The sequence below is a fragment of the Patagioenas fasciata genome, chromosome 4, assembly GCF_037038585.1.
Source record: "Patagioenas fasciata isolate bPatFas1 chromosome 4, bPatFas1.hap1, whole genome shotgun sequence".
NCBI classification, from domain to species: domain Eukaryota; kingdom Metazoa; phylum Chordata; class Aves; order Columbiformes; family Columbidae; genus Patagioenas; species Patagioenas fasciata.
Genome location: NC_092523.1, coordinates 25,919,655 through 25,944,966, shown reverse-complemented (window position 1 = coordinate 25,944,966; position 25,312 = coordinate 25,919,655). Strand labels below are relative to the sequence as shown.

The following is a 25,312-nucleotide window of genomic DNA, read 5'->3' as shown; positions in this document are numbered from 1 at the left end:
TCCTCGATACATTAAATGGAGATGATACTGCCTTTTTCTCAGCCACCACTTGCTGCAGTTGCAGAGCTGGAGTAGATGGAGGACGGGTCACTTGGTCAGCGTGTCACTTCCTATAATCCCAGAGGACCTGCAACTGGATCTTGCTGCCTCCTCTTGGTTCAGTCCACACCACTATTAAGTCAAAAATCTTCTTCTGGGTTTTTTCCTTCATACACCCAGAGAAAGAGTGAGCTTCTAGATTACAGTCTAAATTTCTTTTGCAAATTTTATCTATTTTTTTGTCTATAAAATTTTATCTCTAGAAATCAATAATCCATAGGTATCTATAAATTTTTATCTATGTTTTCTCTATAAAATGACATGAACTCTAAACAGGCTGCTCACAAAAGTCGAACACTTCAGTGTGGTGACAGACAGAGGACACAAGCACAGGATACCCTGATAGGTTAAACCCAAATCCTTTTGTGCTTGCCTAAGTGCAGTTCTGACAGTAACTGTTAGATCAGCACTATATAAGCAACATCATTTATTTGTAAGTATTAGAAATGCAAAAATTACTAATGTAAATGTTTTCATATACTGAATTTCAGAACAAAACACACAAACAAACCAACAAAACCAACAACAACAAACACAAAAAGCATTACAAACTCTCAGGCAAAGCCATCCACAAACCAGCAAGAAGGACCAAGAAGAAGCAGGGACAGACAAACAGAGGTGCAGGGCACTGACTCCCTGAGAAATAAGTCAGAAGGATGCATAGGAAAGAAGGGACTGTAAAGCTGCTCCTGCTCTCACAACTGCATTTCAACACCATCACCTTTTCATCTTTTCTGGTGTGTAACCTGCCAGACTTACCTTTAAGACATCACTTTGCCAGCACAACCACTTTGAGGTAATGAAGAGAATGGGATGCTGAAGAGTTAAACTTCCATTAAGGTAGAAGGGGGGGAAAATAACACGCTGCTCACTTGTAATCTTTTTTTTTTTCTCTCTCTTTTAAAAAGACTGATCACTTGCGTGTTATGTTCACTGTATAGCCTTAAGTCATTTTCCTTACACATGAACTGTAGCACAAAATCCTGAACCTTGTAAAAAAACCCACAGAAACTGGCAGTTGTGCAGGACAGACACCCTGGAAAGCCACTGCAAATTCACACAGTAGCATTGCCAACACACAAGACAGTTCAAGCTAGCAAGAATCAAATATTCACAGCAGGCAAATTCCCTCCATAGGATCTGCTGATCACATGCAATGGCAAACAGCTTGAATTTGGCCCACTTCCATTCCTTTCATCTGCCACAATAGTATACAAAATATTCTCACTGTATCCATGCCGCAAACAGGACTTGAAGCTTATCACTGTGGAACCATCATTTGTCAGATGTGCTACTACATGGCCTGGATGAGATATACAGATAAAGTCAGGGAAAACAAAGGCAAGGCAAGCTGAACGTCTGCACAGAATGCCAAATAAAATGCCAACTGCATGCCACTTCTGCAAGTTGGAGATATTATTAGTTGCCAGTAGCACTGTGCTGTTTTGCAGGACAGCTGCAGACAAACAGGTGGCCTTTTTCATTTCTGGAATGCTGAAATTTTCCCTGTTCCAGAATAAATTGCAAGATTTCTAAATATATATATATATTTTTTTTTTCAAACTGCTTTTCTGAGTGATTTCCAATACAGACTATTAAAAGCCTTTTGTTTACTCTCAACATTTCTTCCTAATTCCCTCATTTTTCCATTCTATGTGAATAATTAGTGGTGATAATTTATTTATATATAAGCAATGGATCTTGACTGATTCAGAAGCAGATGGAAAGGAAACTGAAATATTCAGTTCAAGTCCACCAGGGAAGAACTTTTATGAGAAAGGCTAGGAGTTTTTCATATATATATATATATATATATGTATACACACACACATATGCTTTACTCTTTATCCAATATAATTTACTGTATATGTTTTACTATAGGTATATTATTTACTACAGATATTTTTCTATAGATGTTTTACTGTTTATACATTATGCTTTACTGTCTATACAGTAAAACTACACTTCACAAAACATTGTTTTCCGTGGCAGAGATTTGGAAGGACCTGGATTGTTGTCAGGACACATTCAATTAGACACTTTGGATGCTTATTCTCCAGAAGATGCTGGCTGACAGCACCCCAAAACTGAGGGCAAGCCCCACCAGAGCAGTGAGGGAAGACCAGGCTGCACACACCCCAGCAGGATTCTGGCACACAACAGCCTCACCTAATGACAGTTAAAGGCTACATGGGGAGCAACAGCAGGAGAGGTAGCCCGGGACCAGGGAGGGAACGCAGGACTTACCAGTCGGTCCGTCTGACCCGATCCTCGCCTCCCGAAGCGCAACAAACCCGCGGAGCGGCGGGAACACCCGCCGGCCGGGAGCCGCGCAGCTGCCGTGACGGGGTCTGCCAGCCCCCAGCTCCACCCCCCGGCACCCCCGGGGCCCGGACACCGCCCGGCACACGGGGATCGGCCGCGGCTGCCCCGCAGCCGCCGAACCAGCTGTCGCCCCCGAGCAGCACTGCCCAGCACTCGGCAGCGAGCAGCAGACGGGCAGAGGAGGGCAACGGCCGCCGGGTGCGGAACCGTGTGAGTGCCGGAGCCAAAAAAATAGGTCCCGAGAATTGATACCGAGATAGTTTGATGAAAGCGGCTGGGATCACCCAGGCTGGCAGGAGGTGAAGCTGAACCCCTCCGGAGACACAGCTGCACAACAGCAGGAGACGGACCCGGATTGCCGCAGCACCAGCACGACCTTTAAACGCTCAGCAGAGAAGACGGTGAAGGCTGTCTTTACAAAGAAAGCCGGGCTTTTTTTCTGATTATTTTGGGGTGATCAAGAAGGAAAAGATGCGTCTCCTCGAACAACAGCCCCACTCCCTTAACAAAAAGGCAAAAAAACACCTTAAAACAGGTCTCTTGGCAGCATGCTGCAACTACACAAAACGTACCAGGAACCCCAAACATGGTACTAAGCGATCTTCAGATAATATCTAAGACTGCCAGAAGATGTTCAGTACCAGACCCTGAAGATGTAGCTGGAAGTGCCAAATTCCTACGAAGGTGCTTAGATCCTGCTGCTTCCAAACAGGTTTATTAGGTCAGAAAATTGGAATTGCCTACAGCAAGAAGATAGCAGACGACTTTGATGCCACTACTTTAGGCCACTTTGGTAGTATAAAACCTGAGAGCAGCTCTTAGCATTTTTGGCATCCAGCAAAATCTTTTGCTAATAGTTCCAATCAGTCGTTTCATAAAACACAAGCACATCCAATCTACATTAATAAACTGAAAACAAGAAAAAAAAAAAACCCTAACAACCTCACAACCACACCATGAGAACTGATGAGGGTCTTTAAAAAATGAGCCCAAAATAATTGGAATGTGTTAAGCAAATCAAATCGTGAGTACACTTCTCCTCCAGATATCAAAAAGAACCATGTTTAAAATTAAAAGCCTGAAATTCTTCGAGAAAATCAGAACTACAGCAGCACTACTCAAGAAATTGTCTTTTACATTTTCCTAAATTTGTCATTTATCATCAGATTATTTGCTCTTTGAATTCTTCGCTCTGTAACAAATTTCAGCCCTATTTATAAGATTTTTATGTGATGCAGTGTATTACTATCATTTGTATGATGACTGTAACTAAAATCCCCAAACAGGAATGGCCATATTGTGTATCATGGAAGGCAAATGCAAGGAACTCAGAATATAAAATGGCACTGCAGGTCCTGGGCAGGCAGGGAAAATTTCATGGTTGGTATAAAATGGATGATTTCTGCAAACTTTTAAAATGAGCTTAAAATCCCTGCAGCATGGTATGATGTAAAAGGAGGGAAGAGACACTGTGAACAGCAAAGGAGAAGGATAACAGGGAAAGAGAGAAAAAAATAATGGGAGGGGACCATAGGAAAGAACATGAGCAAGAGCAGCCTTCCACTCGACAGGCAAAAGCAAATCACGGGGGGGTAGGAGGGGTGCACACAGCATGAGCACAACGCTGACCCTATGACTTCACTACTTAAGTAAGTCCTGATATTTCTCCTTGCTGCATCAGGTCATTATCCCTGAAGGCACAAATAAAACATTTAAACAAATGGGGGCTCAGTCAACAACCTCATCTTTGGGGGAGAGAGCAATCAGATGATGTGCATTCCCTCAGATTTGCCAAACCCAAGATACACCCAGAGTAAGATGGTTTTGTTTACAGCAACAAACACAGAATGTAGGCAGGAAGGGAAAAAAACCCGAAGCGTTTCCAGACAGATGTCAGATGTCACCCAATCTTTGAGAGCGGTTGCCTATCTAGAGCCATAATCTACGGTAACAGCCATGATATGGCCAAGGAGGAGGACAACATTTCCTTTCCATCCCCTCTCTGCAGCTTTTTAGTACCAGATGAAAGAGCTTGGCTTGTGAGAATTTGGGCCTCAGTTTCATGACTTCTGTTATCCACTTTTCACAGAGAGGTGGTAGATGCCCCATCCCTGGAGACATTCAAGGCCAGGCAGGACAGGGTGCTGAGCACCCTGATCTGGTTGAAGGTGTCCCTGCTCATTGCAGAGGGCTTGGACTAGATGATCTTCAAAGGTCCCTTCCAACCCAAACTATGCTATGATTCTATGATTCTATTTTTCATGAATAAAGCTCACCAAGAGCAGGGTTAAAAACATGCTCACATGCAGTGAAGTGCTGCTAAGTGCTCCTAGAAGTTGCTGGGAATTTACCTTGCAAATCCAGAGTCAGATGAACAGGGGAGACCACCAAAAAAGCAAAGCATGGTTCATTCTGCTGTGATGGAAAGGACTGTTATTTACCTCTCTCTGCCTTGTTGGTTACACTATGAGGTGGGTCAGTACAAAACTTCCTGCAGAGCAGGTTGGGGAAAGAGCTACAGAAAGATAAGAAGGAAAGAAACATCACAACAGCAACGTTCTCAGTGCAACCAGAGCTCAGCATCTGTCATGTCTACCCTTTCTTATCCATCCTGGCAATAGTTGTGCTGTCTGAAGGAGGGGAAAAAAAGGTCATGAAGACAAATTTGATCTTTATTTACACTCACATTATGAGTGCTGGGAATATGACTAACCTAAACACAGATTGCAAGGAACCCTGAAACCATGGCTAGTGCCACAACCCTTCCCTCAGGACATCCTCCTGGGGAAAATGGACACTCCATTCTTAGCACATCCCTGCAGCTGCCGCCCTCACAACCAAGCTCTACAGCAAAATATAAAAATGGGCAAGAAATTCACAACTCAGGAGAACATGCTGTTTTCTAAGTTTGGTTTATTTGTGTGTAATTATCAGGACAAGAAAAAGCCTTAAGGAAAGGATAGAGTCTGACTACAGACTCAGAAGATCTCAAAGGCAGCCATCCCAAACAAACTGCTTAAAGTAAACAAGAAAAAATACATAATCTAGGGTTATAAGTCATAAGAACTACTACAGCAGATATTGTGAAAACAAAGGTAGTCTGTAAGTCAGGGTATCCAAGCCAATGGGACCACCTAAGAAACTAACCTAAGCATTAAATATGTGAGAGTACGGTTTTTCACTAGACCTACAGTTAAAGCTTATCACCCTGCAAACAAGAAAAAAAGGAAATACATATGTGAATGAAGCTGAATTACCTCCTGAGTGATATACCCACAAAGTACAGCCCTGGGGCAATCCAAAAGAACACTGCAAATAGCTGAAGCTCCAACACAAATCAGCCCTTTACGTGTTACATACAGCCATCAACTACAACCAAACACTGTCGAACAAACCTTTGCCATTCCTGACTGCTGTCAGGGCAATTGTGTGTTAAGTCATAGCATAACAGATCATTTTAAAAAGAAGCTGTTTATGTTTTCCTGCTAAGGTATTGTACTATGATGGTAAAAATTACCCATGCAAAGGTGCCTATGTGCCAAAATCCATTCCATGTTTTCCTTAATTATATTACCAGGTCTACTAAAAGTTACTACCTCTTTTCACATACCCTGCCTTCCTTTCTCTGCCTACAGATTCCAAGCTTCATGGGATCCCTTTGATCACATCTCATATCTCAGGGCACTGTAACCCAATGCCTCCTTTTTATATTTTGACTTGACTGCAGAGAAAATAACCTTAATTCCCAGGAAGAGCAGTGTTGACTATTCAAAGGAGCCAGCTCAAATGCAAATTGCCACAGGACCTTTGGGATGGAGTGAGGCTAGCAGAGAAGAAAATCAGGAAAAAACCTGTGCATCATGAACTTTTCCACCTGAAAAGGTGTGTGTGATGGTCATTAATTACCTGACCAGCATAATCTATTAAAAACCAGGATAGGCAACTTAAAGCATAATCAGTGCACCTGCATGCACATTCAGAGATGACTATCTGAAAAAATACTTCTCAAACTGTGGTCTCTACGGTCTGTTTTTAGTTTTCCTCTCTCACTACATTCAAAGCAGATGGCAAGAACAAAAAAAAGTAACTGGAAATGAGCAATAGTGAACTTTACACATGATGCTTTTCTGATACACAAGAACCTAAATAATCAGAGACGTAAAGCTGTATTTGAGTTATAGCTTTAATTCTTACCTTCCCCTGGTCATTTATTGGGTGTCTTCCTACTCGGGCACAAAAGCAGATTTCATTAAAGTTGTATAATCCCGGAAAATACAAGATTTTTATGAAAATATGTGCATGTTGAATCTCATTTGAAGTTTTGCTGCATCCAGCTGTATTGAACTAGCTGAGCACAAGATTTTTAACATCCAGGGCCAAAGAACAGATGAAATTTTGTAGAGTTTCTTTTTAAGGTTTTAAACTGTGAAGGTACAAAAGAAATTGCTATCTAAAATTAAAATAAATCCAGCATAAAACCTCTGAAAGTTAAAAGTATGATCACTGCCTGGCAGCCTCATAACACATTTTCCAATTGCAGCAACTACACACTGCTAACATGGTTTTACTTTCTTGCCCCTTTCTTTTAAGTGGTATGTTCTCTGTTACTTGGTTTATTAAGCAAAGCTACCTTCCATTTAAAGCTAAAAAATAGTAACAGTTGGCCAATACTTGGACTTCTCTCAGCAAAGGCAGCAATCCACTATGTAAGGATCAGGATACGTTGCAGTCAGAGCTGTTGGAGGGGCCTCTGCATCCTGACGTCCAAGTACAACTGCTGTAGGTGGGCCTCAAAGGATGCAAGAGAGCTGCCTGTGGGGGCCAGGGGCCTGGCAGTAGCTGTTAGAATCAGACAAAATCTCTATTCCCCAAGGCAAACAGCAAAATAGTGAAACCGCCAAGGAGGACTCATTCCTGCTCGGTTCTTGACCTCTGCAAAAAAAAGCAACAAATTCCAGTTCTTTCAAATTAAACATCTACTCTTTATTGCCAAGGAATATGTTTTAATAATCTGTGGTGTTCAGTGTTTGATAAACATCAGAAATCTCTTTGCTGCTGTTACATGATACCCGACATACATTTTCCCCCCACTCATAGCTTTGCATTTTCATGTCAACATTACATAAAACATACTGAACTTCTTTAATGTACAGGTTGGGGTTTCCTTGTAAATACGTCTAAAAGAAGCTGTTCAAGTCCAAAAACCACTGTTTTTTTAATTGGCTTTTTGTACTGAATGACGTTCCAGTACATTCCACTTCAAAACCCTACGTTATTGTTTTTACTTTCAGTAAAAAAATAAATAGAAAGCTTTCACATTTAAGTGTCTAGAATGATTTGAGTGAGAAAACGTGAGGGGAAAAACCAAATCATTTTCAGTTTGTTGCAAATGCATTCTTTTACTGACAACCATAATATCTGTGCAAAAATATGCAAAGTAAATCAGTGACCATTCTTAACTTTAACCATGTATATTGCAACTGCCTAAATTACTAAATACCACAACTCTCAATCCATACATCTGCTGTTTGTTTCTTAGATTTGAAAACATACATTTTTTGTCTAGGTAGCATGGCCATAACTGCCAGTCATCTTGAGTATCTCCAGTTTTGGGGTTTTTTTAATGGTAAATATTCAAAGCAAGATGAGTTACCGAACAGTCTGGCAGCAATTTTTTCCCATCCCTTTTCAACCATCAGTAAAGCATTCCCTAGATATATTTCAGGAACTGGCACAATTGTTTATGAAGCTATGGTAGCTGCAAACCTAGATGGACTATGCAGAATACCCAACTTAAATTACTGCTGTTCATTATGTCTATAGAGGTCATGCAAGTATGCTTTTGAAGGGCCATTTGGAAAGGAGGATTCATGGATCATATTTGGCTGCCAGAGTCATTTGCAGTTGTGAAGACTAGGATTTTAGGAGGAATAAAAACTAGTACAATAGTATACTGTATTTAAGAAGCAGAATTTTCTTGAATTACTGGGTATTAAATCAATAATTAAAGCAATAATTAAAGCAAGAGGAAAAAAAGAAAAGGAACTCTTCTTTAAGACGGTATATTCCTATTGCAAGTCTTCCTTGGTTCTGGTTCCTCTGGCCAGCAGAACAGAGGACAGAAAAGGATCTCTCGTGACAGGACAGACAGTCCTGTTGTGTCAGTTTTCTGTTGACACACTAGAACTGTATTTGAGGCTCACTTGTGCAACATCCTCTCTTCCCTAGGAATGCACAAAGCATTTGTAGGAAGAGGAACAGGTAGGTTGATAGGAAGGAAGAGGAAAACATGCATCACACCAAATCTTTAGGAACAGAAACTAAGGACCACTCAGAAATACCTTGTTACATCTGTTGGCAGAGAAGGGGGAAACAAATCAGCTATCACTGATAATTTATTCCTAAAACTTCAGTTTACACCCTACCCTCTGTCCTAACCAGCCTTGAGATCATCTTTTGTTTGTAGAGGAACACAGCCAAACATGCTTATAATTCAGCTTACCTAGGTGTAATTAGCGGCTCCTGCTCAGAAGAGTCACAAGTAAGGCTAGCAGAGATGTTCATGCACCCTCAAACAACATGCTTCCAACTCCTCACCAACTACTTCTGAAAACCTTTGCAACTCAAAGCCATATTTTATGGATCAAGGTAAAACTTAGCTGATAAGAGTGTATAAAGGAAAGGGATAAATTTAAAGCAAATATGATTTTTCCCTTTCCTCAACAGAGGGACCCGACTCAGAGTTCAGTTGGTCGATCAGAGAAAGGTACATCTAAACAGCAGAACCAGTACAGTCCAGCAAGATTATTAGGCCGGGCTCCATGGGCCATGAAAGAAGCTGTACTGGTTTCCAGAGCCAACAAGAAGCCGCCAGCAATTCAGCTGATTTAAAGCACTGCAGAGCCCCAGTTGCCAGCCAGCTCACATGTCTCCAAACCACTTCTGCAGGCACGGATTTCTGGAGAACACAAATGTTACACATGGCTACCCAAAATCAGCTCAAAGCCAGCGAGACATATTGGCTTTGGCAAGCACCTCTACGCCACCCTTCCTAGCAACTGAGGAATATTCATCAGACACAGCACTGCCTTGCTTGAATGCATGGACTCACCTGAAGCTCAGCACTGTTCAGAAGCTAATCAGCTCTTAAATCTGGAGACCTTACTAAGAGCTACCTGGGGTTTACAAGGTCAACAGATGCAGCCCCATCCAAATACAGGGGCTACAGAGCTATGCAGCCACATTAGGTGATGCAGGCACACTTGCCAAACCTCAGCACAGGGAGCCCAGCCACCTAGGAGGTACCAGACCCCGGGCACACCTGCCCTTTTACATGTGGACGGACACGGCAGCCCCAGGAGTCAGCTAGCACATGAGCAGTGCCCAGTTTCTGGGGCTTTTTGGTTACCTGAACATCCCTAAATGTGCCATGCTGTACTGCTAAGCTGGTCTCATGCCATTGGGTCACTTGTCCCTGACACGTAAAGGCACTGGAGTTGAGCTGCTCTCCTGTAAGAGCTGTCCTGTGGCCGTGCTGAGCCAGAGTGACAGGGGTTGCTGCCAAACCCCAGCTGGCTGTGCAGTGAGTTGCCCACACCCACAACACGAAGGTTATCCAGGGTTTTCCATTCTCTGGCATATTCCAAACTCCACCTTCCATTATCCTGAATAGAGCACTTGACTGTTTTTCCTCTTATTTACTTCCCATCTGCTTCCTAACCTCAGTCTGGCACTTTTATTCCTCCAAATTGTATTGTAAAGTTATAAAGGACAAGAATATTTGTACACTGTTAAACAAAGAGAATAAATCATACTGGAATCTGTGATGGAGAATACTGACCACAGTCTTTGAAGTTCTTGGTCTGCAGTCTGTTTACATAATAGTTTGTATGCAGGCTTAAGTGCTGGATTTCTAAAATTGCTCATCAAATTTCAGCCAAAAAAAATGGAATAAGGAAGGGGAACTGCTCTTGGGTAGATAGAGTATCTGCAAGAATTTTTGATGCAAGTACTATGAGAACACTAAGAACTCAGAGTTCCTCAAAAAATATGTAAAAGTCTGGAATCCAAGGAGTTTCAGTTCCCTAAGATCATATTTTAGAAAGTAAATTTTAATCAGGATTGGGTGGCTCAAGAGATTGGGTAATAGTATTTAAAAAAGCAAGTGATTAATCTCTGATCAACCAGAGGGTAAGGACTAAAGAGCATTTAAGGTCTCAAACACCTCTGGGAACTAGCCAACTTAATCTAATACAGTGGGTGCTGACTCTAGGCAGATTTTTGGATTTTGTATTTTCTCATGTACAGTCCTCATGCTTATGAGTAGCCTCTTCTAAATTTCACTAGAACTACTCCATTATCCTCCCCAAGATTCTGCATTTCAGTTCTGCCTAGGAAGAGCCATCAGCAGTTAGATCCCGGGTTTGCTGATAACACTGTGCTGACAAATGACCTGTTTCTCTGCTTCCTTTCTAACGACATCTAAGTGTCCTTTCTTCATTACAAACTTGTGAAGGCAGACACTCATACCAGTAAGCGCGATACTTATTTTGCAGGAGAACAGATTTTGATCGTTGTTGACTGTATCATTCAAAGATCTAAGATGCTCAGAAGCAGAGATCAGGCATATCTGAAGATATAGCTCCTAAATTCCCTTTAAACTAATCATAATATTGGATTGACTTTTGCTCTTTTTGTTGTTTCAGACAGGAGTGAAAGAACAATCAACAACTAGTGTGATATTGCTGAAGATAAAGTATCACACATTTTAATATCACTCTGCTAATACCTGGGTTACTCAAGTTTTTGTTTGACTGCAACACTTATCCAAGAGGATGTAATTATCTTGTTTCTTCCTTGTCTAAAATTCTAGTTCACTGAAATTTCAGGTTCCACCCAGCCACTCTTCAGCACCATAAAAATAAAATACAGGCATGCACACTAAGAAAGAAGACTAAGCCAGCCGAGCTCTGCTTCTCAAAAAACCCAGAACAAAAAAAGCCAGTCTCCTATTACAATCTTTATGCCATGTTTCTTTTTTACATAAGGCAGTTACTAGACATTGACTTTAGCAACAAATTTGATGTTCTCTTTTGGTGCACATTTATTTATCTATTTACCTCTCTTTGTCTCTTTGTAGGCTTTTATAAAAGCTCTGACAGTGCTCTCTGGGGACTATTCTGTTTACTAGTTTGCAACTAGTTTTGCCAATAATTGATGCAATTCCTCCATTTGTTCATAATTTGGTTTATGAAATGTCAGACTATACATTGTTTCCAATATATAGTATAAAGCCTGTAGTAGTAGGGTTTTTTTGAAATTTGCTTGTATTTTCTTTGAAAATAAACAGCACAGCAAAACAGCCTGTCTGATGTACGTGGCACTCTCAGGATATTTCAAGTTATGCTTTTCAAACAGTTGTTATGGCTTAAGAAGCAACTACTGCCTGACCTCTTCAGGGGTAACAGGAGGAACTTAATGAAAGAAAACATCCGAGAATTGTACAAAAGGAAAGGGTTTTTTCTGCTTCTGCATATGTCAAGTAAAATGGTATACATTATTTTTCTAGATCAGAAGTTGAACGATTTTATTAGCTTGTGCTACTGACCCATGCAGACAGTTTTCTGGCACAATTTTCACAACTTGTTTACAGTATCACCTCAGTTATCCAGAACTTCTTGTTATCCCAACAAGGGTCAAATTCCTTACATGTATTAATTACACTGAAAATTGCCCTGAATTACTTAAAACCTCAAATAACTGAACCTATTCACCATCCTCCCTTTTAAAAAACAGTGGACATAGTGTATAGTGGTGTTAATACTTTGTGGCTGATCCCTGTAACTCCAGAAATTAATACATAAACGTCACACTTCTTATCTAGCAGACCTGTCAGCTCTGGGCAGAAAACCAGGATCAAGAGGGAGAGAGTGTTTATAGCACAGTCCTACTCACTGCCATGGTCTGCAGGGCAGGAGGACATAGGAGGTGGGAAGGACAGGAAGGTGAAAAACAAAAACCACCGACCAGCATTCCTGATCCACGCACTGCTGGCCAAGGAAACAGAGCTGCTTCACAGTTCAGCCCTCCTTAGTTGACAAAATGACCTTGGATCCCCCCCATAGTTAGTCAAAGACTCACTGCTGCCGGCATGGTTAAGTACGCATCCCACTGATGAGCTTTTACAGTTGTGGCTACTGGGCTCCGTCTCCTCGTGCCCATCACCAGGCAACCAGGCCTGCAGCTCCTCTCAGAAGGTGATCATCAAGCAGCTTCACAGGAGCCTCTACAACTGCGTGATTGGAGTTTGAATGCAGAGATGGGGATGCAAAGACCCATTGGCAGGTCATGCATTCAGCCAATGCCAGGCGTTAGCTTTAAGATCCCTAATGCTGTTGCTAGGCAGGAGTGGTAAAGTTAGGATTGGTTTTGGAAAAAACAGCAAGCCTCTTCCAACCAAACCAGAAACTGTATTCAAAGGACAACAGCGACGAGGCAGCTTTTGTTAAGAGAAGGTATTAGAAACGTCGAGGAATGCCTGGAAACACCCAAGGGATTTGTTGGCAGTGCAGCCAAGCTACACAGCACCCAAGCAACCCAACAGTTATAAAAGGCAAGAAGCAAGGATACCAGCAGCCCAAGTTACCAGTTTGTTGCCCCACAACAGGTGCAAGGGGTGAGAGTCACATCTGGCACTCAGTCCAATGTGCCTCCCAATACATGGGTACAGCTTTGCAACACACCAAGTTGAGTAACCTCTCTCTAGCTGTTGCAGTAAAACGAGGGCAAATAACACCAACGTTACCACTAAAATGGAAAACAAAGGGAAAGAGGGGGAAAAGCCTAATGTTTACCATTGGTCTTATGGGGAAACATAAGCTTGGTTCTAAATTGTGCATAAGAACCAGAACAATTCAAAGAGAAAAGCTGACGTGATGAAGCAGCATACAGAATGGACTGAACGAAGTGGAATTGAACTCAGTACACACTTGGATGCATGCACGCATTTAGCAAGTTCAATACTCTCCCCTTCTGAAAAGCCTGAAAAGAAAACCCCTTTCACACATCACACCGCAATAAATCAGCAGGACTATTGCCCCAAACAGAAACAGACATTTGCCATCTAAGTAACAGTGCTTCCTGCATGTAGATGAGGAGGCAGAAACAAAGAAAGATGTGGCAGTAGCAAGGACTTTGACAGAAGGACACCACTTAAAATAGCTGAGGACTGCCTCTGTACTTTAGTATTAATTTTCTGGAGTGTTAGTTATATTTCTTGTCCAGAAATGGATCTGTAATTCTCCTACTAAGCTGTGGGACAGATTTCCACATAGTATGACCAGACTATTCAGCTTTCAAAAAGTTAACAGTTAATGCCCTTGATGTCCCTCAGTCAGATAGTTCAGCCTACCACCGTATTTTTGCACAAGCAATTAACTAAGCTGCTTCCTCTGCAGCATTAATTTTAACAGGTTTACAATAGTATCATTAGACCTCTGGACATTTAAGAGGAAACACATTACAATTGGAAAGTACGGTGCCAAGCAGGAAGCGAATGGCTTTAATCCAGGAGCACTGAGGAATGCAGAAGGAAAGGAGACTTCTGTGTCAGAGATTTCAGCCTCTGTGAACTCTTGACCACAGTACCAGACTGCAGAATTTTACTGGGCTCTTAAACCAAAGAAATCACTGTGTGCGGATCTCTAAGGCATCAGTTTTGCACTAGTTTGCCTTTTTGCTTGTTTGCTTTAAGTCAGGGAAACAACCGCAACGTGATCTTTGGGGAAAGACATGTTCCATCATCTGCATTCAGCACGTACACCCCTGTGAGCGACACGCACATCATCCGACAGAAATCCACTTGCAGTGCCCGGAAAGGTTTTCAGCATAGTAACAGTACGAACAGTTGCTAGCAGACGTAAACTGCAACAGACTTCACTGAGTTGATTCACAGCCAGGAAGGGGATTAGGGACAGCATTCTTCTGCCACCATCTTCAGCCTCAGGGCCAGGGTCATGACAGGCTGTTGCTAACTCACGCTTGCCCCCTACTCACAAGAGGAGGAGGTAATAGGAAATCTGAGCCTTCCTGGCCCATTTTGAGATGGCAGATCTGCTGGTCTGATCACAATGTGGAGACTTTTGTTCCCACTCACCTCCCAGGGACTGTTCAGGTTAAGAGCTCTTTGGAAGGTAGCCTCCCCTTTCACATTTCCAGCACCACTGTTATCCAGTTATCAACATTCTCCAGACTGCATCATATGGATTTTATAGGTAGCGGCTTCTCAGATGCTGTGAGAACACAGGGTAGCAGCAAACACAGTAAATATTCTTACTCTGGTCCACCCCACTGACACGTTAGCTCTTATTGTCAAATAAATACTGGTATGTTGTTCTTCTCTGCAGCAGAGGCTACACATCACTGAAAAAGACAGTTGAGGATCAGAGATGGTATTTATAGTGCAGACCTACAGACTCCAACCTGTGAGAGGCTTTCCAGAATTAGGAAGTGAGAGTACTATTAAGTATCATTTTAAATACAGACAACCTTTAAATGGGGGATTTGAGGATGAGATTGCCCAGGTCCCTGTGTCCTTCAGTTTTGGCCAATAGCTTTGGGATTGCATCTAAGTTTAAATTCCCTAGCTGCAGCTTCGCAGCTACTTTAAACTGATTGAATGACATCTCCTTCCCCAACATGGTGATTCTCTTCCTTCCCTCCCGCCCCCACATCTGCTCATGAGGTTACATGCTGTTAGATGAAGGAGAAGCGCATTTTTCAGGTGGATCAGTGGCCAGCTCCAGCTCGTGGGGTAGTGCTGGCATGGTAGAAGGTATAGGAAAGTCAACTTTAGAACAGCTGATGCAACCATAGCCTCAGGTCTAGTTTTTCTTGTTAAGGAGAAAAGCAGAAAATACAGCTGATACTTCTTTTGGCCACAAGACATGGATATTCGTAGCTCACCACACATGCTCGTGTGCAGCGCACCAGCTCAGTGCTTCTTCTTATATTCTCTTTGCCAAACTAATCAATTCTGCAACAGACATCACCCAAAGATTGCAAGTTCCTGGATATTACTCTGACAGTGCCACATTCACCACAGGGCACAGTCAACACATTCGCAGACTTAGGGCATCCAACTCTTCCACTGACAGTTCCTGAAAATGGTACACATGTCCAGAGCACATGGCATTTGCCTAACTATTAAGAGAAGTCATAAGCTTCAACAGTGGGATTTGTCCTGAAGAGTTTAAGTCATTTTGCTCAGAAGGCCTTTTGTTTCTAAGACAACAGCTCCAGGAAGGCACTGGATTCTTCAGTTCATTTAGTGCCACTCTCAGCTACAGAGTGAATGGCATTTTGCTAAATTATAATTTTTTCTGATACTTACAGATTATTAAAGGTTTTGTTCTTCTAAAGCTTGCCTTTTCTGAAATACTCACTTGACCAGAGTCACTAAACCAACATAATGCAAGTCATGGCTGAATTTGCAAAAGGGTGCTTTAGGATCTGAAAACAAATCTAAAAATTAATCCACTGGGCAACCTGCATTTTCCACGGGTACCAAATAAGCTCCTCCTGGAAGTCAGCTGCCCTCCCCAACCCGAGGAAAGACTCTGTCATTTATAGTAAAGGTTAATGCCATGATAAGGGCAAGTTCATGTTTCAGCTGCCTAGCATTAGGGCTTCAGCAGCAGCAATGTTTTTCTTTTTGCCGTTTTCAAATGTTACCCCTGGAATCCTTCACTTTATTAAACCTCCTATGTCCAAAAATAGAAGTAAACAATCCTTACACTAAGCCTTTATTTATTCAGTTTTATAAATAACATCTTTGTAAAGTCACTTGACAGCCCCCCGAACAGGTAGACTCTTTGCTTTTAATCAAGCACCTTTTCTAGTAGAGCACGGTAGTTGGCTTTCCCTTCTCAAGGCTGCATGATAAAACCATGTAAAACAAAACAAAAACAAAACCAATCCTCTGCAGTGACCATACTCTTTTGGTTTTAACACAGAAAAGGTTCTCCTTACCTCTAAATGTGTGTATTAACATTAAAATTATTCAATGTGAATAAAGATTATTATAAACCTATTGATTAGAGCTATGGTTGAAGACTCCAGTTGCAGGAGCAGTCTAAAAACAGACTGTGAATGACACAGGAATGCCTGTGATATTTTTGTAAGGGTTATTTATTATTCGTATTAACATACTGTCTAGAAGTCCTGGCCACAGAGCAGGACTCATGGGGTGAGGTGTTAGACAAAAACAGCCTAGCAGATGAGCCTTGCCACAGAGAGCTTACACATATTATTAGCATTTGGCCAAATCAAGTCATGACATTCTCAGCAGCAGAGCTCAGCAGGCTCCGGGCATGGCTTTAGCTGACTGAAACTGCTGCGCTTTTGAATCCTGACCAGTCTGATTTGGGAACAGGCCTCAATAACATGACAAAGTTTGCATCTGTCCACGGCAGCTACAGTTCATAGCTGTTCTTCACGTGTGTCCAACAAACATTTGCCCATCTTGGTTGGCACCACCCTGACCCAACAAGGAAACTGTTCAGGGTGTTCTGGGTGCTAAATGAGAGACTTTGGCTTATAACAAGGGACACATTCCTGGACACTGGCAGTAAGGGATAGTAGCCTTAGCATAATGAGTAGTGGTCCCTGCCAACAAACACCTTAGTTTATTGAGTGCACTGTAAGTACTGCAGCCAAGGAAGCATCCAGAAGAAGAAAGGCCTTGAAGCTGAGCAGTGAGGTTGCCCTGCAGAAGCCTGGTTGAGTGCTGGCTGGGGCCAGAGGTATAGCAACCACACAGAAGCCTGTGAGGGATTAGCAGTGGCCAATGCAGAAGAGAACAAGGTGTCATTCTCTCCAAGTTTCACCTCCAGCCATCACAAACACAATCCTTCAGCTGGTAGCTGAGGACAGAAGGGACTGCTCACGGATATTGAGGACAGCTCAGGAGCCAGAGTGGGTTTATTAACATGAAGACTAAGAGTTGGCTGGGTTCACTCCTCTGAGGGTTAGCTTTATAGCTAAATGCAACTGAGACCATCAAAAGCAAATAAATAAGGTGGGGTCATTTACTTCCCTTTTGTTTTTTTCTTGACAGTTCAGGTCTTTTATGAATTTCCTATTATTTCAGCCTCTCTGACACCTATATATCAGGATAAACTTCAAACCTGGAAGCCCAGACAACACAGGCTGAACCCAAGTGAAGCAGCGGAATACGTCTCCGGCACATATGCCGGATGTCAGATCAATGATTAGTTTCCAGCATCGAAAGTATGAGGGTTTTGGAGCCAAACCCAACACCAGAGTAAGCACATTTTAACCAATAAAATACTAAATGAGATGCCAGCATTGTGTTATGCATTTGACTCTCTAGTTTTTCTCTAAACAGAAGGAGAGCACTGCTTTCTGGACAGCATTTGCATGGTTAATTGGAAGCAATAAAACCCTTCAATCCAGTCTAAAAAAGAAACAGCTGAATTTCAGTGTATGGTTTTAGGTTTTATTGGTTTGCATCTCATTTTTTCTCCATCAATGCTGCTTCCTCTGTGCTTCCTGCCAAATTTGAACGGATGACTGTTTTCCTCCTCTGCCATGAATTAACTACAACATCACTGTAGATTGTTCCACACAGACTCTGTTTACAAACAGCCTCGTTAAGAAACACCTGTTAGTTTACTTTCATATTCTTCCTGAAACTCAGAAATGTTTGCAAGTACAGCATATGGCTAAATTCATTGAGCAGGAATTTTATAACGTAGCTCTGTTCAGCTCAGATGACACCAAAACAAATAGGCAGGAAAACCTAAGTGAAATGTGAATTTGAAGCAGAGTCTAGAAAGCTTTGGTGGTTAAAAAAATCATAAAATAAATCAAACAACACAAGCATACAAGGCCACAATACAAATAACTTTTGTTTGTATTTTCAGGTTCATAACAGCATGAAGAAAAAAGATCTAATTTGCTGAACTTAGAAGCACAAAGTCCTGAAAGCTAACACAACACTGCAATTTCTCTGGGACATCATACGGCATAAACACTAGAATTTCTGCAATAGTACAACGCAAGAGCAAATTATCACCACCAGCAGACAGGTAGCTATTCTTAATAAGGTTCATAGCAGGTTTCCAGAGAACGCTTTGCCAACAGAAACTGCCTAGGAAAATAATAACAGAAAAAAACTACCTTGTTTTCAAAGCAACAAGCAGCACGTTACAGTTCTGTTCATCTTGGTGTGTTAACCATGCAACCAGCTGACTTTTGCAGAGCTATTTTTTCCATCGCCAAATCATGTAAATGTCACAAAGTTGAGGACTGTACATAAGCTGAAAACTGGATGTCACAGTAAACAGATTTTTATTCAGTAGTGCTGAAACATGAGCCAAGATACAAGGTAAAGTTCAGCCTTCCAACTTTGTCTTGACTACTTCCTACTATTATATGTGAGACTCTTTCACACAGCCTCTGAAGTAAGTGTCTGAGCTCCTGTGGGGATTGTTCAAGGAACTGAAGTAATGCTACAAACTCTCCTAAACCCTGTCAAACAAAAGATAAGGCAGAAACCTTTTATTTTCACACAGAGTGACATTATTCAGTGACAGGAAGCAAAAACTAGAAATTTTTGTAAGGGAAAAAGATAGTCAACATACAGTGGTTAGCATTACAGAACAAAGTTTATCTATGATCATCTTGGAATTTCTTTATTTCTATAGAACCAAATACATAATAAAGCACAGTTGTACAAAATTGCAATTAGTAGAAACTGTAAAAATTATTTGTGCCCACTATGAGCGTCATACAAAATGAAAGCAACCAACAGCAACTCACTGAAAAAATTGCTACTTTTTAAAAAAATTGCTTATACATTATTTATAATAATTGTACTCTAACACACCATCTTTGTAAGACTTCCACAGCTTCACATGGTCTTCTAATTAATAACTCAGCCAAAATACTTTTCCAGCCTTGCACAATTAAATACAAGGAATGATGCTTCTGGAAAGCTGACAGTCTTAAAGATGCTCAGTATCAATTACTCACACGAGAAAATTTCTTCCGACAACACAGCTCTTTCAACAACGCCTGTTATTCCTACCTAGGTTTAATACGTTATTTGGATGTTTTGTGAACTTGTTTTTTGGAGGGAGCATTAACTTTCTGGATTAACGAACGCTGAACAGGAATGAGAAAGAATTTCATCAAATTTAATAGTTACTGTATGTCTGAATACCAAACTGTCCCACATTTTATTTCATTAAAGCAATGTATCATTTGTTCTGTGATAACAGAAGCAGTCGGCACTTCTGGAGATCAAAGCAAACTACAAACAAGCCTGGCAAGCTGATATGTAATTCTATATGTAATGCTGCACACAATCCACACTCTGACTTAGATTTGCAAGTAGACTAAGGTCATCTTTGTGTATTTATATGGCCTGTGCTTAGTACGGTAGTGTGCAGATCCTCGAGCCCTTACTTTAGCACTACAACACTATAAACAATAAATTTTGCTTACAAGTGCTGTTCTGGTATACAAAAGGTCTGCAAATAAGCCATTCCCCCCTAAACCACATGAGGAAGTGACTGGTAAGAATTTCAGAGTAACTGGAGATTCATCTAGCTTTAAACACCAGGAAAAGTTTGAAGAATTCAATCTGTCAGCACTAGACCAGTTATACATAATATTTCACAGCAGTGTTATGAGAAATCACTCAAACATGAAATATAGGCAAAATTTTTACACCTCATAATACTCCCAGGTGAACATCTCAGCATGTCTCTGATACCGGCTTCAAGTTTACTGTTACTTTCTTTCAATAAAGCATACTTATTCATTTGTCCTTACAATAACAAAGGAGAAAAAGAGAGTATCATCTGGAGAATTAGACTAAAGTAGACGTTTTGTAGAGCTACATAATATATGACTGTTTGTGTCTCTGGAGGTTGAAGATGAAACAAAAGGCACTTTGAGTATTTCACAATTACTCACATGTTTTAGCTCCAACTCTAAAAAATAAAACTTACTTATTGTATCTGCTAGTGAACTAAATTCTTGTTCTATCAGCTACCGGAGAGAAAACAACTAATTCTGTTAAAATGACTAAGTTACACTTTTCAGGCAGAAGTAGTATCTAAGAGCATTTATCTCACACAAGACAGAGAAGGTACTGAAGCTTTTACAGTATTTCTACATGTACTGAGGAAATCACACTTGCAGGGGTGAAATAACTGGAAAGAAGTAACTGTATACTATGTCAAGCCAACCAAAGCTAAGATAATAAAGAAAAATTGGCAATAAATAAAAGAATATGCAGTCATGTCCCTTCTACTATAACCACCTTACCTTTGGGATTTTACATATGAATAGGAAAAAACCCCATATGCAGTCAACTCACTGGGAGGTATAACTGTTTCTGGACTATGGTGTCAATATTTTTTTTTCAGATACATGGACATGATACAGGTAAAAGAAAAAAGATACACCTTGCACTCAAACATACTCCTGATGTCTGTACTTTAAAAGAATATACATAAATATGTGTAACAGACAAGAACACTTGATCATTTAAATTCACATGTAATCCTTTTTAAGGAGCCACTTATCCCTGTAAGTAAAAATGGCAACAACAGTCAGCAGGTGTGGAACTAGAAACCTTTGAAAGCAAGGGGACCTTTGGATGGCTTTCTTTGTTTGGAGCAATTTATTCACAGAACAGTTGCTAAAAACAATAATTGGTAATGTTCAAGAGGGCAGAAGCACCAGTGAACTTTTTAAATCGCCTACGTATTTATTAGGAAAAATATTTAGAAAAGTAATTACTAAATGTAAATAGAGCACACAGGTACAAAGGTGAAAAAAGTCACTTTCCAACACTAAGAAGATCTGCTGTATCATTAATAGCCTGAAAACCACCTCTTTTTGGTTTTGTTTTTTGTAATGCCTTGAAGATATACATCTTACAAGAGAGATTTATCTCAAGGAATGAGAAAAATACAAACACATAATGATGACTTCTATGTCCCTTCTACTATAACCACCTTACCTTTGGGATTTTACATATGAATAGGAAAAAACCCCAGTGTAATTCAATATCATCCTCTTAAAACAGTCATAACAAAAATTGAGTCTTTCCTGAAAGGGAGCCAAGGAAAAGAAAACTGCAATAGTATTATCTTTCACAGCTGTTTATACCGAATATTCCTTTCAAATAGGACTGCACAGGAATAAAACTAGATGGGTTTTAGAGGCAAAAGAAAGGCACACAAGGAAACTTCAGAGAAAGGGTGGTGGAGATCACAAATTAAATCCTAAAACTAGGTAGTATTCATGCAGAAATATGCCTGTCAATCTACAGGTTGAAGGATCCAGAATCAAAAGCTATGTAATTGCATGATAGAACCAATTTTAAAATGAATGTAACATGGTTTCTAATACACTGAAACTTTTTAATGTGGTTTAGAAAGTTAACCTCAGCTACCAACAAGTTCTGAAACTTGCACAACTAAACTACAAGGTGAATAGTGACAGAACAGAAAGGAACCATGTATATATCACTAGTCTAGATCAAGGATGGTCACCTTCCACATGTTCAGGGGCCCTTTTACCTCAAGGTAAAATCAATACAGCCATATTTCTATGTGGCTAACCCTATTAGATCCAACACCCCACCTCCTTCCCCAGCAGCAAGCACAGGTCTGAGCCACCCTCTGAGGTGACCTCCTGAGCACCCCACGGGCTGTCAGCACCTCTGCTGTGGCCTTCCCCACTGACAACAGATTATGGCCAACTTTTACCCTGCCCTTAAAGTCAACATCAAACAGTTCCCTGGGTAGTCTCACAATGAATATTAGCTGCAGAGTGGTATTTGGGGTAGAGAGAAAATGAGACATAATACACGAGTACATTTTTCTTTCTTTCGAAAAGAAAACTGTGGTGACAGCTTCTAATACATGCATTCCAATCCTTCTAAAGCTAGCACCACAACTAGAAGATGGCATACAACCAAGAAGATATTCTTCCCCTATAAATATACTCTGCTTCTTGAATACTGCCCACTTCCAGAAAAAAGACTGGAAGGTCTTAAGATGACTACACCGAGAGTTCAGATTTCAGAGGGACTGTCTGAATTTAGTAGGTTAGAAGAGTTCAGGTTACAAAAATCATTGCTATCTAAATCGCAGAGTCATAAAATCAAGGTGCAAAAAAGCAGGACTGAAAGATTTTTTTTTCTCTGTTTGACATACTCACCAAACCTGCAATGGGTGTCGGTAGTCTATTGATCTTTTTTACCAATCCTGGCTTTATTGCATTCAGCAACCTGTTATGAGAAAGGAATATTTATGAGTGTTCAGTCACACAATCCAAAATTATCAAACACTTGTCCCTAGCACATAAGGATTTCGGTATGGCTGAAAAGGAAGGTGTTTCCCTTTCTCCCCTCCTGAAAACATGTATACCCAAAGATCCATCATTGAAATGAAAAAAAATAGGGTGAAAAATATCCACAACACAGTACCACAACAATATTTCCCTGATAGCCTAAATGTATCTAGAACACATCAGTCTTCACAGGCTGTGGGTGAATTTTGTCACATAAGTCTGCTTCCATTGCCTAGAGGCAGGTCATGCCTAGAAGGGCCTGTGTATCACCATAGCTTGGGAAGAACAGTCTGGCAGTTTCTGCACTGCAGGTAAGTGAGAAAGGACATGCACTTAATAGGTGGCCTGTCTATTTTTCTGCATCTGTACTTGAAATTAAATACCATCCTCGCATATGTTGTGGAGAACGGAGGTCCCCATAAAATATAAATGTGAAAAAAATAAAAAGGGAGTCCAAAGAAACCCACCTCAGCTTGAAAACATCTCTAGGCCAGTGATACCACAGTTGAATACTGTTTGGTGTCCTAAGATTAGTAACCCCTCCAAACAATGTTCCCCATGCTATGAGAAGTACTGACATGGCTCATTGTTAGAATATTCAAAAAAAAAAATCTCAAGCTTCTAAAAAGTGGAATTTTAATTACAAAATCCTGTTGCAACAAATCCTGTTTCTTTACCACCCTTTGCCCAAGAGAAAACCCCTATGTCTTTTATCCAAAGGAGTAAAATTCAACCAGTTGCATCCATTGGGAAGCAAATCATCAGGTCAAGACACTCACTTCAAATTCAAAATCTTTGAAGAGAAACACAGATATCTATCATAACATAAACCTCTCTAAAAATCAGAACACCCACCATGGAAGAGTGGAATCTCACTTTGTGCTGACACTGTCTCCATTCAAGAACTGACTCTTGTAACAGACTACTGTGGTGGTAAAAATATCAATATTTAAGATTCGAGAGGTTTGGCTAAGAAGTTTATTCTAACTAAAAGAACATTCCTTTCAAGTCAAAACTAAAAGTCTCTGATTGTTTCCAACTCTCCACTTATGAGCTAAGATAATACTGGGTGTGACATTCCTATAGTGTCCTCCAAGAGCCATCTCTCCACACTGCCGTGTTATTTATGTTGATTCCTTCTTAGGACTGTGATATCAAGCTCATTAAGGAGTCCCTCTCTCCCAGAGGTCGATGCCTGACTTCATTAACATTGAAATTATTGTTTTTCCTCACCTCTTTCTTTTTTTCCCTGAGACAGTATATAGGTTGGGTCTCTGCAATCACTTTGAGAGGAGAGCATAGGGGGAGATGCTATTCTAGATGTTCTCTACGATCACAGTTAATAAAGCATCTGTCCAACCTGTCCTAAGTTATACTTGTGTTATTACACACTTGGAGTCCCCAAATCTCCACCACCATCATAATCAGGAGTGGTAACAATCCCAATGTAAATGATATTTTGGGGAGTTGGGGATATTTTCTTGATCTTCTTGCAATTAAAAACTCTGTAACCTAAGCTCATACAGATCGCTGAGACTAAGACTAACTATTATGTCCTAAAACCAAATAATGAAATAATATATTTTTATATACAAACAAGTCACTTCCCCTCCCCCAAGAAGCACAGAATGGCAAAAGCCACACATCTTACTTTGTACAATCATAATTTTATTTCACAGATGACAAATAACCACTACTTCTTTTTCCTTAAAAGGCACAAGCCTTTCAGACTTGCATAGAAGTAGCCCTACAAACTATTATTTTCCATTTAGCTGCAGCAACAGGCAAGTTAAGATTATTTTTCTTTTTGTCAGAGTACTTCTTTCCAAATACTACAGCTCTGTTGTGATTTCCATCTTCAATCTGCCTGTTCTGTCTCAGGAAAAAAAAATGATATATTAGCTAAAGCATCCCACCTTCTTTATTACTCAAACATGAATACATTAGGCACCATAAACAATATTGCAGGTACAGATCAAAAGCCGTAGGCAGTAACAGAAAGTAAAATAAAGAGGTCTTAATGGAAACCTCACATGCCAAAGCCTGCTCTAAATAAATCTTCAAAATGGCTTGTACAGGCTTCCCTGTGAAATATGGGAGAAGGATAAAATGAGAGGAAGGAAAGGAGCAGGGAATAAACGACATTTTAGATTACCGTTTGGAGTCTGAAGAGGGAGGAAATGGAATGGGGCAAGATGGAAAAGCCTGAGGGAAAAAGGTGTCTATTATTAAAATGTTTACCTCCTGTTGGAAACATCCCTAAACAGTCTGGCACCAAAACACCCAGGACTTGCTCACTGCAGAACGTGCCGAAGGGAGGTTTCTTCCAGAGCATACTGGCTGCTTCTAAATTATTGCCTCAGCTAAAACAACACTCCAAATGCCCAAATATCGAGTGGCTTAAGCTTGCTTGGCCACCAACCTGGCTGAAAAGCCACACTGTTTATGTAGAGTGTCTCAGTGGTCACCTTTACTCACATAAGTTACCATCTGT

At 40.7% G+C, this 25,312-nt stretch overlaps 1 protein-coding gene across 16 annotated transcripts in view; it reads right to left on the bottom strand.

The window, feature by feature from the left end:
- LIMCH1 (LIM and calponin homology domains 1) overlaps positions 1-25,312 on the bottom strand; it is a 181,319-nt gene that overhangs the window by 80,093 nt on the left and 75,914 nt on the right. For 15 of the 16 annotated variants that reach the window (XM_065836883.2, XM_065836882.2, XM_071807416.1 and 12 more), the window contains exon 3: positions 22,687-22,756. In XM_065836883.2, coding sequence (XP_065692955.1) covers positions 22,687-22,756 — 70 coding nt within the window. Of the gene's footprint in view, positions 1-2,346; positions 2,485-22,686; positions 22,757-25,312 lie in introns of those variants that run through there. The other variant, XM_065836887.2, reaches the window with a different exon arrangement.